We start from the raw sequence: 17,929 nt of genomic DNA, 5'->3' as shown, positions 1-17,929 counted from the left end.
AAATGCCACTGTACCAACAAAATGAGTCAGAAACATATATTTTAGTTACATAGTGCTACTTTAAAATAAAAAAGAAGAACATGTTTGATTTATTTGTCAGTTTGACAAATAGGAAACCTTTCTTGAAACGTCTTCTGCATTTCCAGATGAAATGTGGGCACGTCTTCCCTGTTGGGTTAAGTGTACATTGAAATGTACATCCATTGGAAATAAACACAGGAAGTTTGTTAATGCACTTTTGTGATAAAAACCAGTGGTATAGTGTAACATTATTCATCCATTTTCTTAAGCGCTTGCTCAAACTTAGGGTCGCGGGGAAGCTGGAGCCTATCCCAGCAATCATTTGGCGAGAGGCAGGGTACACATTGAACAGGTTGCCAATCCATCGCAGGGCTAATTTAACATTAATAAACGTAAGTTTGTGTTGATATGAATGAATATGATAGCGTCAAAGTGGCATGTTATTGTTTTTTATTGGTCACTTGGTCCTGAGTGGAATCAAACTGAAAGCTTATTGTAGAAATGGGGATACTGGCAAATACTGAATCAGTGTAACTGCAAACACTTCTAATGAAAACTAGTTTATCTTTTTACTTTGGAAAATGTTCAGTTTGGTTAATGAAGGGGGCTTTATTACCTCTGATTCCCGAAGACTCATTGCTTTTCCATCAGAAAGTTGTCTGAAGATTTCTGTTGAGCAACAAACAGAATGTAAAACTGTAATGTGAGCTTTAACAAATGTTGGAAGCTTTAAAAAAGGGAAAGAAGACTTTAGGGGATGGTTTACATTCACATCTACAGACATGATGCGATAAGTTTGACTGGACTTACTGCTCATGCAGTCCAGGCGAAGGATGAGGCTGATGAAGCTCTCTAGAGTCATGTGACCAGAGGAAGCGCCATAACGCAGAGCCATGAGATTGAGCATGTCATCACTGACCCTCATACCTAACCAAAACACACACTGACATGTAATTGTGGCAGGACAAGGAAACAGAATGATTGGATTTAAATATAAAGGAATTATTGGTTACAATTTATAATCATAAAAAACCAGCCACTTAATTCAGATTTAAGTTAAATTCAGATTGACCATTTTCATAGAGAAGTAGGTGTTTAGAAAGTCATTTTAAGCCTTTTAAAGAGGTTTTAATGGGTTTTTTTTTTTTTTTTTTGGACACAAAGGGGAATTAAAATTCTTATGTAAACATGACTTAAAGAGTCAGAGTCTTTAGCAGCATGTGACTCAGCTCCTCAGCTCCTCGGCAGAGGTCTGTAAGGTTGTGTAGAAGTTTCTGTGCGATTGAGGATGGATAACATTCACTTTGAGATCCTGAAAGTTCTGAACATTTTTGAGCTGTTTGTTTTCTCTGACACGAATCTTACATTCTGCTTGAAAGTTGGTGCATTTTCTTTGATCAAATGGATCTGGGAGGGACTCCTCACAGAGAGGAAGATTCCTTTCCCCTAGTGTTCCTCAGCTTTACCTGTGCTTTCCAGATAACCAGTGCTTTCTCATTGTGAGGTTAAAGAAGAGATTTTTGGAGTGTTACCATCCAGTTTGCATTACTTTTGCAGAACAAAACTATTAATGAGGTGTTCTATAGCAGCACAGGGTTGATAGGAACATTATGAAGGGAATAAATGAACCCTAACCACATCTACTTACCTGAAGCTACCAATGCATTCCTCAGCTCACTCAGAGACAGCGTTCCTGTTCTCGAAACGTCTGTGAGATAGAATATGTCCTGGAAAAAGAAAACAAGATTGATAACGTGCACATTTAATTCAGTGATACACTGATTAATTAGCCAAACAGTGAATACATGTTTGCTGCAATAATTTATTGTAATTTTCTTATTTTCCTTTACCTTGTAGGCAACAACTTTGTTCCACAGACGAACAAACTCCTCACTGTTCAGCTTGCCTGTGATTGATGTCTTTCCAGCGTGTCATTAAGGCATCATGTCTGCACAGGAATTAAACGAGTTGTCTTGTATCAACAAAAGAGTAGCAGGTTCTTCATGTTCACAGCGAAACTGGTGAGCTTTAAATAAAACGTCACTGTGAGTGTAGGTGTTTTCCAGACAGTATTAACTGTCCATCATGCAACATTGGTGTCACATGATGCCACAAGCATGATTCTAAAGATGTTTGAAGCATTCATCAGCAATATCAGTAATCCTGAATCATGCTAGCTCTGTTAGCTTGTTGTCTTCCCACAGTGAACCAAGCGCCAACACTTCAGCAGGTGGCAATACATGATCTAAGACAGGGGTGCAGCTCCAGACATTGAGGACCACATTCCTGCAGGTTTTCCATGTATCCCTGTCTCAACTGATCAGTCATCATGCAGAACTTCATCGGCTGTTGCATCCATTTATTGGAAGCCAGGTGTGTTGGAACAGAGATACATGGAAAACCAGCAGGACAGCAACCCTAAGGACTGAATTTGGGCACCCCTAATCTAAGACAGAAACTTTAAGGTGCATCAACACTGTAAGAGTTTTAGCATCTGAAGATGCTTAAAAACCAGACCATCATCATGTACAGATTAAACCATGTTAAATCCACATCTCTTCAGCATCCAACTGTGATCCACTTTGTTACGCACTGGACATAATTATTATGATTATTATCTTGTTTTCAAGCACCCATTGATATGATTTTTTTGACGTATCAGAAGAAAAAAGAAAATAAAAAAGGATAAATATGAGAAGTGATGATAATTTTTGATGCATTGCTGCACGGTGCTGCAGTGGTTAGCACTGTGGCCTCACAGCAAGAAGGTTCGAGCCTCGGCTGGTGGGGAGGTTCGAACAGTGGCCTTTCTGTGTGGAGTTTACATGTTCTCCCTGTGTGTCTGTAGGTTCTCTCCAGTCACTCCAGCTTCCCCCCACCATACAAAGACATGCATGTTAGGTTGGTTAGTCTAAATCAGGGATCCTCAATCCTGGTCCACGAGGGCCGGTGTCCTCTTATATCCCTCTTGGTAAACACCTCAGACAGACTCAGCCAAGCTCTCCACATGTCTTCTAAATACACATTGATTTTAATCAGCCGTGTTGCAGCGGGGACACTTGGAAAGCCTGCAGGACACCGGCGCTTGAAGACCAGGATTGAGGATTGATACTCTAAATTGTCCATAGGAGGGAGTGTGTGTGTGGTTGTTTGTCTTTCTGTGTTGGCCCTGTCCAGGGTGGACCCTGCCTCTTTAGCTTTAGACTTTAGCTTCTCTGTGACCCTGAATTGGACAAAGTGGTTAAGAAAATTGATGGTTTGATGTGTTACAACAGGATACATCCATGAGAGCGACCATGCTGCGACAGGCGTCGATGCTGAACCCTCCAGATTTTAAGTCACCTGAAGAAAACAGAAAAAGCATCAGAGCAGCTTACAGGTGTGACTTTGCAGCAGAGTGGAGATTTTCACCATCCTCACCTTTTAGGATATTTTCATTGAGAATCCGCTGGAGCTGCTCAGCATCCACTTCTTCATACTAGGAAGAATAACAGATTGAGCTTTTCGTATCACTCACGTGTTAACAGAACAATTTCAGCCATCCTCAGTCCCAGACTGCGAAAGCTGGAAATGACTAACTAGTGGATTGCATTAAGAAGCATCAGGATAAATTCTGTGAGCGTTGGACCGCAGAGCTACATAACAAGCTAAACATAACGCAGCTGTTGGACATACCACATTACGGCCTTTGAATGCGTCTGAAACAAGTGGCATTTGCACACTCAAAGCCCACCGGACCCCGTGGTTCTGCACCTTTTTAACCTTGTCTCCACAAAATATTTTAAACAGGTTGAATTCTCTTTATTTCACAATTCTCTTTTACCTTGTCAGAGTATTGACGGAAAAAGACTTTCTTCTTCTCATCCTCCTGTGTATTTTTCCTTTTCCTGGCCTGAGAGTTCACAGAAAGAAACATATTTCACATGAAACTGCAAAACATAACACACATTTTCTGAACAGGATCTCAGACAAACCCTTTCAGCTGGATCTTGTTTATGGTCGGCAGAATTTTCACTGCAGAGAAAAAGATGTTTAAAACACATCGATGATGAGAATAACTTGACATTTTATCTTCATCACATCCGTCATATGTCTGCAGACCGAAGCTGAGAGCGTGAGCATACTGGCAATGGGTCTCGATCTTGGAGTGGATGGTCAGGAGGAAGGAGGAGGTCTCATTGGGACTGAAGGTGGACGGAACAATCAGGTACTCTCCAGGTTTCAGCGACTCCATCACTTCACGTGCATTCATGAAGGTTTTGGTTTGGGCAACAGGCGCGTGGCGGCTGAAGAAGGAGGCTGGGAACTTCCCGCTCTCGGCCTTATACTGCAGTAACAACACAGATATTTCAGCTTCCTGACATTGGCTTATAGATGTGCTGGAACGAATGTGTGAGATGTAAAAGTTTCTTACTTGTTCAGTCACCTTGAGGGGAATCAGTGGCAAGTTGTCCATGTTGGAAAGAAAGAGAAAAGAATTTAGATTTTAACTGGGTGTAATTTACAAATAATGGGTTGAAATTGAATCCTGTATTTTATCCATGGTGGGTTCAATGGTTTTTTGTCTCATTTCCTGTTTATTTTCTTTGTTTCCTTTGAAAACTATCCCATGTGAGTCAATATTCACAAATATTTCTTTCTGAAGCCTTTCAGAATAATTCTGATACGTTTAATTGTTATATTTTAATTAAAACGGATGTATTATTACCTTTTTACTGCCTGAAAAATACTTAGATCAGAGGCTGTTCGGGAAAACTACAGAACAGTTGTCAGGTTGCTGGGCTTTGTGGTTCATTGTCTGGACCAGACTGCTGGATTGTGATGGGTTAAAGCAGCAGCAGATGGTGCTAACGTGACATATATATACTAAAAATAGACCCACCAACTGAAACTAACAGTGAGAAAGTTTTTGTTTTGCTTGTGATAATCAGTAGAAAAAAACTAGAAAAGAGAATTTGGAAAAAAAAAACATCATCAGAGGAGAGTGATTCTTTAAAAAGAAAATAGTTTCAGGACAAAGTTGAGGGCCTCACAGCAGCTGATGCTCAGCAGCACCTGCAGGTGATCAAATCCTATATGAATAAGTGGTATTGGTGAAAACCAGATGGGGACAAAATTATATTTATTCATGCTGTATGTACCCTGTTTCCTTTCAGTTAGCTTCCATCAGCTAAATCTGCATGATTATATCACTTTTATTTGATCAACACCAACCAATAGTACGCGTATTAAACATCTCTGATAACTATAGTCACAAGGCAAAAATCTGCAGTGTTGTAACGATTTTAGAAATGATAATAATGATAGATCAAAGTCGTCCATGTGAATTTGGATTAAATAAAGGGTAGTCATATCAGCCAGTACGTTAGTGTTCAGTGTTTGCAGAATGTTTAACCTAAACTGTTCAGTATCGTCATCATATTATGACAGCTTTTATATGGAGTTTATTATGGAAGGCATATGTGGGATGATGCTTTATTTTCATCCCCAGAGTCTGTGTTTGTGTTGGTACGAAATCCAGTTTCTGTCATTTAATTTAATCCTTTAAAATCTTTTCATTTTTTTCACTTGTTGTGGACTGACTATGTTGCTGGACCCTTACTGGTGTAACAGGACTGTTTTTGTTCCATTGTCGCCTGCTACTGGAGGACAGGATGGCTTCAAAGACAAATCGATTTACTTGTGGCTCAGACCGGCCCATAAACAATCAAGAAAACCACAATTTTTTGTGGTCTCTTCATATATCAACATGCAATTCTTTAAAACCACGCCGTGATTTGGCAGGAATCAGTGAGAACAGACACGTAAAATGATTCCAGTATAGTAATTTCTTAATAACAAGAAAAACCATCACAGTGATAAATATCAGAACAGCATTCATCCGATTACGTGTTTGAAGAAAGAAATAAAATTTAAAAAAGACATAAATAAATGAAAAAAAAAAATCAGAACTCAGACTGATTAAAAGAAAGGACTTAAACATCCTGCTGTTAGTTCATAATGTACTGAATGGTTCAGGGCCAAAATACATTCAGGATCTTCTGGTTTGGTATGAACCAATCTGATCCCTCAGGTCATCAGGGTCAGATCTACTTCCTGTTCCCTGAATATGAACTAAACATGGAGGTGGCGTTGAGTTTTTATGCTCCTCAGATGTGGAACAAACTCCCAAAAACCTGCAGGTCTGCTGAATCTCTCAGCCAATCAAAACAATTGTAAATTGGACTTACCTTGCAATAATATTGACAAACCTTTTTGTTTTCACGATTTGTGCCCAATATATGCACACTGGTTCTGTGCTGCCCAGTACAGAACCATATTTACCTCAAATACAGAAAATCCAATGTGGAAGTTTTGCACCAGGCGTCGATTTCTCTTGTCCGGCTTGTGCATCAGAGACACAAGTGTGTTTTTCTCGCCATCTTTCTCTGAATATTCACCATAAATCTCCACCCGAAACTGCGGATTAGTCCAGAAGCTGTCTGGAAGTCAAACAAAGGAACGAGTTGGATTTTCAGAAAATGATTTATAGTAATAAATGAGAATGAGAGAATGAGAAAAACAAATGAGGGCAGGCTGAACTAGAGCTGAATTGAGCCTTTTTTTTTTGTCAACAAATGCAGATAATGTTTCTATAATAACATGGAACATGAAGCAGTTGACTGAACATGCAAAAAATCATGATAACAGTACAGGTTTTCTAGACTGCACCTTGTCTATAACTGGTTGAACTCAGATCTAAGATAAGATGCTGTTTCCTATTTTATCTTATCTTTTTGCTCTCAACACAGTTTATTGCACTTTTCTGTTGTTACAGCTTTACACACACGACTAAATCTGCAGAAATTTCATCAAATTTTAACTAAACAAAAGGAAGAAAGTGACAAAAATGGTTGTGACCACTGTGTCACATTGGAAGATTTATAAACAAAGCAATGATGTAAAAGTTACTTGTTATTCCAGCTGGACTTGGAACCCACCAAATGCTGAATTCCACTGTTGTGTTACAAAATTTGAGCTATTGTGGTTTAATTTTTAACATTTGTATCCATGGAGTTTACATGCATTCAACAGATATGATATTCTGTAAACCTGTACTGCAGGTTTTCCATGTATCCCTGCTTCAACACACCTGACTCAAACTAATCATTGTGTAGAACTTCATTGGCTGTTGGGTCCATTTAATGGAAGCCAGGTGTGTTGGAAGAGGAATACATCAGAAACCCGCAGAGCAGCAACAATCGCTGACCGACTTTGGGCACCCCTGCTGTAAACTACACAAGGGAATCAAGTCTCGCTAAACGTTTAACATGCATCACAGCTAAACCATGCATGCTTCAGTTCATGATCGCAAAACTTAAGCTGTTATTTCTTGCTGCTGAAGTCCAGCCATTCCTTTACCTTTTAAAACTAAATGTTTACATTCTGCATTTCTCAGGTTTAATTTGTCATTTACGCAAAACATTTAAACAATTTCTGTCATAACTTTGAAGCTTTTTCTGCATCAGTTGCCATTCGGTTTGTTTCATGGCTCACTTACATCTCTTTAAACCTTTATAAAGCTATACGAGAGGTTAAAGCATTATTTAAGTTTAGAATACCTTTGTTATTCATGCAGCCTCCGGCAGTCGTTCCTGCAACCCACCGACCCTCGTACATGGAGGTCTTCCACTGACAGGAAGAGCTCTCATCCAGGAAATCTGGACTTGTCCCACAGATGTCAAGATCAACGTAGAACTTACAGAGATCTTCCAAGGTAATCCTGTTGACATTAGTTATGTATGTTTTAGCTGAAAATTTACTTTGTGAAAGGATGTTTATGTTTCTGCTGCTACCTTCTACATCGGTTTTGTCATTTGGTGATATTTTCTCACCAGAACTCCCCATCATCAGCCACGAGAGGCACTGTTCCCGATCCTGAGAGCTCACTGTTTGCCACATCGAGGACCTGCAGGACAGTTATTCATGTAAAGAAAGAGACTCTTTTGACTGAAGTTTTATCTTTATACTGAATTTAGGTCAGAATGAAGCCATATAGCTGTGGCAGCAATAGCTTATAAAGAACTGTTTGTTGTAACTTGCAGTCACAATTGTCACAAAATAGCCTTTCCATAGCAACGCGCCACTTTATAATGTTTACTTCTCGTCAACACAAATACATAATCAGCCAATGAAATGGCAGCAACTCAGTATAGACATGGTCTAATCTGTTCAGTCCTATGAGGTCTGCAATCCAGCAGGTTTCCCATTTATTCCTGCTTTAACACAATTGAATGAAATTACATGGATCTAACAGCCTATCCGGTTCTGCACAAAGACTCCTTCATTTGAATCAGCTGTGTTGGAGCACGGATACATGGAAAACCTGTTGGATTGCAGTTGTTGTAGGGTTGTTGGGTACCCCTTGTCTAGATGATCTCCTGAGATCCAGACTGGGCATTAAAATTTCAGAAGAAAGGAGATTTAAGAGACTTTAAATGTTGGTGGTTTCAGACAGGTTGATGTGACTATTTCAGAGTATTTCAGACCATCTCCATCCCTCTATATCCAGAGAAAATATCTTCTGATGGATTCTTCCAGCAGGATAATGCAGAACGTCACAATCTCAAAGTGCTTTCCTGAACATGACGATGAGTTTACTGTACTCCAATGGTCTCCACCTCTGAGCAGCTTTGAGGTGTGGTGGAGGAGATTCTCATCATGGATGTGTAGCTGACAAATCTGCAGCAACTGGCCATGTTATCATGTCAGCATCTCTCTGAAGAATGTTTCCTTATTCCAAATTTCTGAAGCCAAAAGGGAGTCTGTACTAGCAAGACGTACCTAATAATGTGGCAGATAAGGATATGTAATAATGAATCAAACGGGGTCATTGGGGTCATTCTCACCGATCACTCCAGTCTCCGTTCCACTCTCCTTTTCCCCAGGGGTTCCACAAACGCACCAGGTTTACGAGCTTCCCTCTGCTCATCATCTGAGCAAAAATCATCACCATAGAAAGATTTTTAATGTTTACCATGAATGTAAAAAAAATGACCCCACAACAGACTATGGCTTCTATTTATATGTTCCTCTTCATCAATATTGTTTTCAGATATAATTGAGATTGAAAGCTGAAGTTTTTACCTGTTTGACGCCTGTCACTGTGTAAGCGTGGCCTTGGACCAATCCATTCGGTAATACGGTGTAAGAGGAGGATAATTTCTCCTGCAAGACATCCACAAAATATATACAGTTGTGCTCATATTTATTCATAACCTTTCATTAAAGAAGGGAAAAAACAAAACAGTAAAATAAGCTGAAATTGACTGAAGTAATAATAAATAAAAATTTTATGAAAATAATTACATTATTTTCTAATTCTGGTTCAATAGAAATATTTTTTAAAAAAAGCAAATAAATAAGATAATTTATTACATATTACATCACTCATAAACTAATATTTTATTGAACAATCCTTTAATGTTTCCGCTCCAGTCAGGTGTTTTCTGTTCCTCTCAGTCAGACTTCTGCACCTGTTGACAGGTATTTTGTCCCACTGTTCAACAGAAAAGTGCTCTAATTTGTCCAGGACCAATTTGTTTGTTTGTTTGTTTTTTCTTTCTTCAACTCAATTAAATGAAAAAAACAGTATCTTATAATACTAAATTATATTTTTGCAAATTTTCAGTCATTGTTCCTTTTTTAAGTTTCCAGTTATTTGAGTGACTGTTCAGCCTTTTCTTTAATGAAAGAGGATGAATACATATGAGTACAACTGTAAATACATAAATGATCACATCAGAGTTTGTACAACTGTTATATGACATTTTATTAACATTGTTATTGTTATCATTGACAGTGTTAATTTTTACATTTAAAATAAGTTATAAATAATTCTAAAGTAATTATGCCTTATTTAGCATTTCTGGTAATATGTTTTTCTTATTCCTTGAACATGTGGTAAAAGTTTGGCTTTTACTACACATCGACCAGAGAATGATTAGCTAAGCTTAGTACAGAACCAGAACTGGACATTTAACCCTGCCTGCTCAATCCATAAACACTGGGATGAGGTCAAAGACCAGCAATCTGTTTTAATAGCCGTTTGACAAAAAAACATAAGCGGTAAACAGGACAAAAAATATCCAATTCACTTGTTAAAATTCTAACATGGAAATAAAACTATGTAAAAGTACAAGACATATGCCTGTTGTCGTCATTTAACAAAAACTAGGCCAAAACACAGACTTAAGTCTTAGTAACTTAAGTCCCATGATTCAACAGAAGGTGGTGACGTTATCAGTCTCTCACTTTGTTCTGCAGAAGCTTCGGTCCACTTTCTTTTGACAGTCATTTGAGTTCATTGAGATTTGCAGATGTTTTTATGAACATCTTACAGTCCTGACACAACATTCCATCCAGATTAAGGTCTGGACTTTGACTTTGATTGCAGCATGTTGCAATCTTTTCTTTTTCAGCCTGTCTTGTAAATACGCTGCAGTGTTAAGCATAACAACACTGATACAATTTCAACATAGCTTTAGTTGTCAGACCGATGCCCTCAAATTTGATTCAAGACTACTTTGTTGTTAAGAGGAGTTTATGGTTGACTCAGTGACAGGAGGATATTCAGGTCCATGTGCCAACAAAACAAGCCCAAATCATCAACCCTCCACCCCCGTGTTGGTAAGAGGTGTTTGTACAGATATGTTGTGTTTGGTTAACAGCAAACATGATGCCACACTTAACGACCAAACATTTCCGCTGTGGTCACATCTGTTCAAAGGACTTTTCAGAAGTCTTTGTTGAGTTTGTTTAGAAGAAACTTGACTGTGTTAAATTATGCTGCAGTGTTCTTAGAGAGGCACCTCCCCCTGCAAGTCAGTCATTATCCTAACTGGGACTCAAGGAAGCTGAAGCCTATCCCAGCAATCTGTGGGTGAAAGGCAGGGTACACCCTGGGCAGCTCGCCAGTCCATTGCAGGGCCACACAGAGACAAACAACCACTCACGCTCACATGCACTCCTATTAACCTAACATACATGTCTTTGGACAGTGGGAGGAAGTCGGAGTACCCGGAGAGAACCCACGCATACACGGGGAGAACATGCAAACTCCATACAGAAAGGCCACTGACCAAACCCAGCTGAGGATCGAACCAGCGACCTTCAGCTGTAAGGCCACAGTGCTATCCACCATGCCACCACGCAGCCAAACCATGCAAGTAATTAAAAAAAAAAATTATTCTATTCATGGTTTTTATAAGTAAATTTGTTCACATCTTTTGTTACTTTTTACAAAACCACAAAAGAAAAGGAGCAGGTAGAAGAAAACTATAAGCACCAGCCCATCTCTTATATATCACCTTCTATTTGGTGGCAAAAGTAACACCACTAACACTCGCATGAGATAAAAGGAAATAACAAAAAGTAATTAACTTTTCCAATCATTCTCTAAGACATTTTTTCTTTTTTTAAACATTTTCTCAAATGTAAAACTTCTCAGATTACCATTCATTGAATTCCATAATTTGATGCCTGAAAAAGAAATACACGTTGTTTCATGGTTAATCCAGCAAATTTGGGTTTAAAATCCAGCCAGCGTATGCAGCCCTCCTCTTCTAATTCAAATAAACTTTGTTATTACTCAGGTAAATTTCTGTTCTTTGCTTTATACATTATTATTGATGTTTGCAACTCAACTAAATCCTTTATTTACAATCAACCAGATAACATAAAAAGTCTATTTGTATCTGTAGCCAACATTATACATCTTTCTTAGTGCTCTTTTTTGTAATATAAACAACAATAAAAAAATATTTCCTTGCAGTACTGCCATAAATTTTAACATTAAATATTAAATTAGCTTTGTCGTTGGTGTGGTTGTTTTTTTCAGAGTATCTTCTAACATTCCACAATCTGCAATTTTGGTGAACTATCTGGAGTTTTCAGTTCTGGGAAGAGTGACGACTTAAAGATTAAAATGACCATATAACCCCTCCAGATTGTTGAGCAGTTTGTTCCCTGAGCTCATTGCTGATCACTTTTCTTTTTGGCATTCACAGGTAATAAAATTCACCAGAATGTCTCAGGATTACCTATTAATGGCTCAAGCTCTTTAATAGGACAGCTGCCTTTCCTGCTTCCTTGTTTCCATCTATTGTGCTGAGCTCTACCGATCAGTTGATTGCTGGTGTTTCATACAGTATCAGAATGGTATAATCTTATTCAGTAAAGAAAAACAAACAGCAGCTAAATTTTGCAAACTGATAACTGGGAGAAAACCTTTTCCAAATAAAAATGAGTGAATTTCCAGTATCTATACCTTATAAAAAAAAAAAAAAGCACAACATCTTTGTTGCAGGTTTCTACCTACCCCTTGTGGTGTACCGCAGCCCATCAGTGCACCTGATATACCAGCCCTGCACATCAACTCCCATAATTTAGGCAGGGGGTCGGACAACTGAATAGACATATGGACACCACCGGTGAAGTCCATCATGGCCTCTGCAGGAGTTCCAGCGCTCATGTCGGTGTAGGAACCGCAAACCCTGAAACATGTGGATTTTGATATATTGCACAGATGCTAACAGAGCAGAGATAAAATCCAATGCACGTAATAAGCAGTGTCCTTACTTGGCATATGCTTTCTCCAGCAGAGCAGGCCAGAACTCATTTGGATTTTTGGAGTGAACAAAAATTAATCTGCCATTAATTGTTGGCAGTTTGTCATCAATAACTACATCCACCCATCTTCCAAATCTCCAGAACTGAATATAAGTAAACAAAGAAGATCCAAGATGTAGAATTTACTTTACTTTGTGAAAAGCACATGCATACATTAGTAAATATGTCTGTTGTTCTTCAGAGGTTTATTCATCTGGTCAGCTCTTGTAGCTTAGCCAGTGTTCATCCTTTATGTCTGTTACATCCTCTGTATGGCCATCCTACCCCGATAGGGGCTCACCTCACGCCTAGTAAAGCATCCCTGCCAGGATGTTTTGCACTGCATCAAATAAAAGACCTTCAGTGAGACCCTGAATTCCATCATCTGCCTGTCATACATCCCACTGTGTAGCTATGGCCGTACTTTATATCAAATTCTTCCAATGAGGAACTTAAATCTGCTGATAGTATTTATTAGGATGCTGTGGATTGTTTTTAGTTATATAAGCATAAGATCTCCGCCACCTCTTGTCGCCACTTCCTCGTAGCTTTTGACTTCTCTAGAAGATGCTATGTTAAACAAGATCTGGCCCCTGTGACTGTGACATCCATAAATCCATGGTGTCGTGTTTGGTCATGCTGGCATGAGGTGTTCTACAAAGTGCTCAGCGTGCAACCTTATGTATATCTATATCTGTGTCTTGTTATGGCTGGATATTCCTATTCCTCATTGTGTGCAGTCCTAACAGAGCTAAATGCTAACAGTGTCTTGGGAGTCAACATATCATGCAAGTTATATATCATTTAGCTAGCTTTAGTTGGAAGGGGAATAATTACAACAAATTTTAAAAAGTACAAAAACAAGACAAGATGAATCAGCTACATGGACAGCTTACGCAATAACCTCTTTGGTATTTTACTCATTTAATTGTAAAATAAATGAAAGCAAGTCTTTGTCCCCTATGATCTTAATCTCTCTGGCTAAAACAAAGCTAGCTGAATAACAAAAGCTCTAAATCAAACAAAGCTTTCTACAGATTTCTGAAGCTGCTGCCAAGCTGCAGCAAATCACTGAATCAGGTTGTCATAAATGATCCCTTTAGCAGGTTCAGCACTGAGGATGAGAGGGATGAACGCGTATTCATGAACCATTAAATGTACAGATATGTCACAAAAGAATTCAAAAACAAACATAGAAAGATCCGGGTTGGTCCAAAGTGCTGCCAGGAATGATGTGAAGCTGAACAGAGATCTACAATAGATCAGGCTACATTCACATCATCAGCCTCATCATTCGCATCCAAATCAAATTAAATGTGACAGTTTACAGCTTTAATCAGACTATTATGTAAAAATCATTCAAATAGCTTCTGTCCATCAGTTTTAGCAACAACAGGAAACATCAAATCTGTCCACACAGCCTATCAATGAAAAAAAAAAACAAAAACAAAAAAATGGTAAATGGACTTGTACTTCTATAGCGCTTTTCTAGTCATACAGACCACTCAAAGCGCTTTACACTACTTGTCACATTCACCCATTCGCACACACACTCACTCAACACACTCATACCCCAATAGGCACATCGGGGGGCAGTTTGGGGTTCAGTGTCTTGCCCTAGGACACTTCGGCATTTCCGGGGAAGCCTGGAATCAATCCCCCAACTTACCAGTTGAAGGACAACTGCTCTTCCTCCTGAGCTACAGCCGCCCAAAATCATTTCCTGGTGTGTTATAAACAATAACCTGTCGTTTTGTTAATATTTACCCTGAAGTGAAACAGCCCGCAGTTGTTCTCGTCGAACGTTTGTTCAACAGGAACAACTTGCCTGAAGATGTTGTTCTGGAAAGTTAGAGCTCCGATAGACGCAAGAAACCAGCAGTTTCCTGTAAAACAGAAATGATGTCGTCAGAAGATTGGGAGGACATAAAGTAAAACATTTCTAAAATGAAAAAGTTCCATCACCAAGTATTCCTTGACCAAAGTCAAACCTGGAGATCCCATGGATGACAAAGGATGGATTAGAAGCAATTTTCTGGAACAGAAGGAAAAATAAAGAGTTAAAGAAAACCCATTTAACGCATTCAAAGATTTTAGCTTTGGAAAGTGCATGAAGTGACATTTCAACACTAGGCAAGAACACATCTATTGTATGAGATGTCAGAGGAGAAAATCAGTTTCTAGTTCATAAAACACTGACACCTAGTGGTAAAGATGGGTATAGAAATTACTGGAAATGCCAAGTACAGCTGTGAATAGATGGTGGCCATCAATGACCACAATTCTTCCAGTTGTAAACATGAATTAATCTGTGGGTGGCTTCAGGTGACTAAACTACAGGTAACTACTTTTGGCTCTAGCACCTATTAGCCAAAGCTTCAGAAATGTTTGTCTATTCAGAGACGCCAAAGTAAAAACAGTGGCAAAAAATGTGGCGGCCTTTATGTATGTGGACCCATGAAAAGTAGTTATGAAGACCAAATCTAAAATTAGAGCTGATTAATTTTATAAAGCCCTGCGATGGACTGGCGAGCTGTCCAGGGTGTACCCTGCCTGTCGCCCAAAGCTAGCTGGGATAGGCTCCAGCTTCCCCGCGACCCTGAATTGGATTAAGTGGTTCAGAAAATGAATGAATGAATAATTTTATAAATAAGGTAAATTATCGAGAAAGAATATTCTAATTTTACTCATGCAGTTTGTGATTTTAAGCCTGATTTAAGCCATGAACAGTTTTTTATTCCTGCTCCCAACATTGCATGCTCAATTGGTCAATAAGTTATGCTAACTTGATCCTAGCTTTCATTTCTCCTGTTCATATCCCTCACCGCTGGCCTCAGCCACTCCACGCGGGCCAGTTCGGAAGCGCTCAGTATCCCCTGGCCGATGGAGCTCTGCTCAGGTGGGAACGTGTCATCGATGAACGTTATCTGTCTGATGACGCAGTACTCCTTGAGCTGCTGGTAGTCTTGGCCAAAAAACCTGCTGGGGTTGGTGATGCTCCCATAACCATCCTGCTTGTGACGGGCCTCCATGATGTTCAGACACACACCGGGGGGAGGCATTGCTGCAGTGTTTCAGCTCTCACTGCAGTCACGCAATGCAAGAAAAATACATTTTTAAGAGAAGAGAATATAAGAGTTCAATATTCTAATAGTGACGCTTGATTGTGCCTTACTGTGTGAAATAATAATGTTTTGTGTGCCTGAAACAGGAACAACAAGCCAGGTTGTTTAGCAAAAACAAGAGCGATAACTGAAGCAGAACGGCAGTACTGCAGTTAGACAGCAAGCAACATAATGAGTGGGAGGTGAAGCGTTCATAGCTCTGATTAGTGACTAAAGAGTAAAAAAGGTGACAAGCAAGAATAAAGAGAAAGTTAAACAGGGGTAAAATGTTGTTTGACGACAAGTAAGGCATGGAAATAAAATGCAAATAAAACATAATGCGTCGCTTTGTCATTATTAAATATGGCCTCTTCAGTCCAAAACCACATGTAGACATACATTGCATGGTTTACCAGCAGCTTTCAGGACTGCACCATATGCTGAAACAGTATGCAGTTCCACTCTAAATCTCATTATACTGATTTAAAATGGGAAAAAAAGGCTCTTACCTGGCTGGATCAAAAGACAACTGTGGGTGGGATTGTTGATCCAGATGCAGATTCAACAAGGACAAAACAGACTGGTTTCTACACCAGCGTGTATGTCCTTATGTTTGCGAACCAAATATGTAAATTTACTTTCAAATAAGCCGAGCCTGTGGTAAACTGCAGCTTAATCCTCCTGCTTCCTGTTACTGTTGGCTAAACACAGAGAAAGACGACAAGAAAGAGGGTTTCAGTTTCAGAGCAATGACCCTGCACAAGTAGACTTTATGACAACAGGAGGCTTTATTCTGCTCGGTTTATGGCTTTATTTAATTTACACTCATCCTCACGGCAGGGCAGTCGATGTTAATTATTAGTCAGGAAGCAGTTCCACCACAGTATCGACTCCTTGCAGGATAAAAATCTCTAGCTGTGCATAAAATTAAACCAAGAGTAGAAATCTGGTTAATTCATCTGTACGCAAACCTTTCTTTTACTCAGTAGTGCTTGATTTCATCAGTTAAAAAAGAAAACAAATGGAAAACATGAACCGGGTCCATACTGCATAGGCAAGGCAAGTTTATTTGTATAGCACCTTTCATGTACAAGACAATTCAATGTGGTTTACATGAAACATTAAAAGCATTACCGATGGTGTAAAAAAAAAAAAAAAAAAAAAAAAAAAAAAGCATAAAAGACAACACAAAGTTTAAGTCCACTCCCCCCCAAAAACCCCTAATAACCAGATCATGGGACCCTTCTGAAGGAAGGCTACAGGTGAAGCTGAAACATGTTAAGGTAATGAAAAGAGGAAAGAAAGTAGAAAATTCATCCAGTTATTCATTTGTAAAGTTCCATGGTGTGGAGTGAGACAATCCATTCATCTAGCCATCCCATTTTATATACTGCTTAGTCCAGTTCAGGATTGTGGGGAGGCTAGAGGCGATTCCAGCTATTAGCAGGCAAAAGGCAGGGTACACCCTGGATAGATCACCAGTCCAACGCATGGAAATGAACAACCACCCATATTCACTCCTAGAGAAACTACTTAATCTGACATTCATATCGTTGGATAGTGGGAGGAAGCAGGAGTACCTGGAGAGAACTCAAATACACCAGGAGAAGACGAAAACTCCACAACAGGGAACTGTTTGAATGTTCCTCAGCAGAGGCTCAAACCAGCAACATTCTCACTGTGAGTAACCGCGGTGGTAACCGCCACACCACCATACTCAGTCTGATCTCACAAAAAAAATTGTCATGCCTTAGGAAGACAATGCAAAAAGTACAAAAAAGAAATAGTTAGTTTTTGTACAATCACGCTGCACTTGAGATACTGGATCCACTCACAGATGAAAACATGTTTGTCTGGAAGAATTTTGGCCACTGAAGACCACCATCCATTCACAACTTGTTATTCTCTTATTTACCACTAGATGTCAGTAACTCTTATTCTTACACATTGTGATTTAAGGCATTTCAGAAATTATTCAGTTATCTTGTTTGCTGACGGGTGTTTCAGAAGTCATGATTTCATTAACAAGGCCCAAATTGTTCCCAGTACACGTCGTTCTGTTACAAAAAGAGGCGCGTAAAGCAGTATTACCTCTCAGACAAGACAACCATGAAATTCATCCGAGATACATCCAAGATGAAAATAATGGAAAAGTA

General features: G+C 39.2%; 1 protein-coding gene across 1 annotated transcript; it reads right to left on the bottom strand.

Annotated features, from left to right (window-relative positions):
* Nucleotides 1-577: 577 nt before the first annotated feature.
* LOC306772128 (calpain-1 catalytic subunit-like) lies at nucleotides 578-15,731 on the bottom strand (the record flags this gene model as incomplete). Its single annotated transcript, XM_079261541.1, is given in 20 exon segments — nucleotides 578-690; nucleotides 832-948; nucleotides 1,670-1,748; nucleotides 1,872-1,940; nucleotides 3,302-3,363; nucleotides 3,442-3,499; nucleotides 3,845-3,913; nucleotides 3,996-4,035; nucleotides 4,146-4,378; nucleotides 6,346-6,503; nucleotides 7,623-7,783; nucleotides 7,896-7,917; nucleotides 7,920-7,969; nucleotides 8,910-8,995; nucleotides 9,148-9,228; nucleotides 12,380-12,554; nucleotides 12,640-12,773; nucleotides 14,437-14,555; nucleotides 14,635-14,704; nucleotides 15,495-15,731. Coding segments are annotated over 20 exon segments (2,133 nt in total).
* Between the last annotated feature and the right edge of the window lie 2,198 nt (nucleotides 15,732-17,929).

Source organism: Telmatherina bonti (genome assembly GCF_933228915.1).
Source record: "Telmatherina bonti genome assembly, chromosome: 22".
Classification (NCBI taxonomy): domain Eukaryota; kingdom Metazoa; phylum Chordata; class Actinopteri; order Atheriniformes; family Telmatherinidae; genus Telmatherina; species Telmatherina bonti.
Note: the sequence above shows the minus strand (reverse complement) of the source record. Positions and strands in the feature narration are given on the sequence as shown.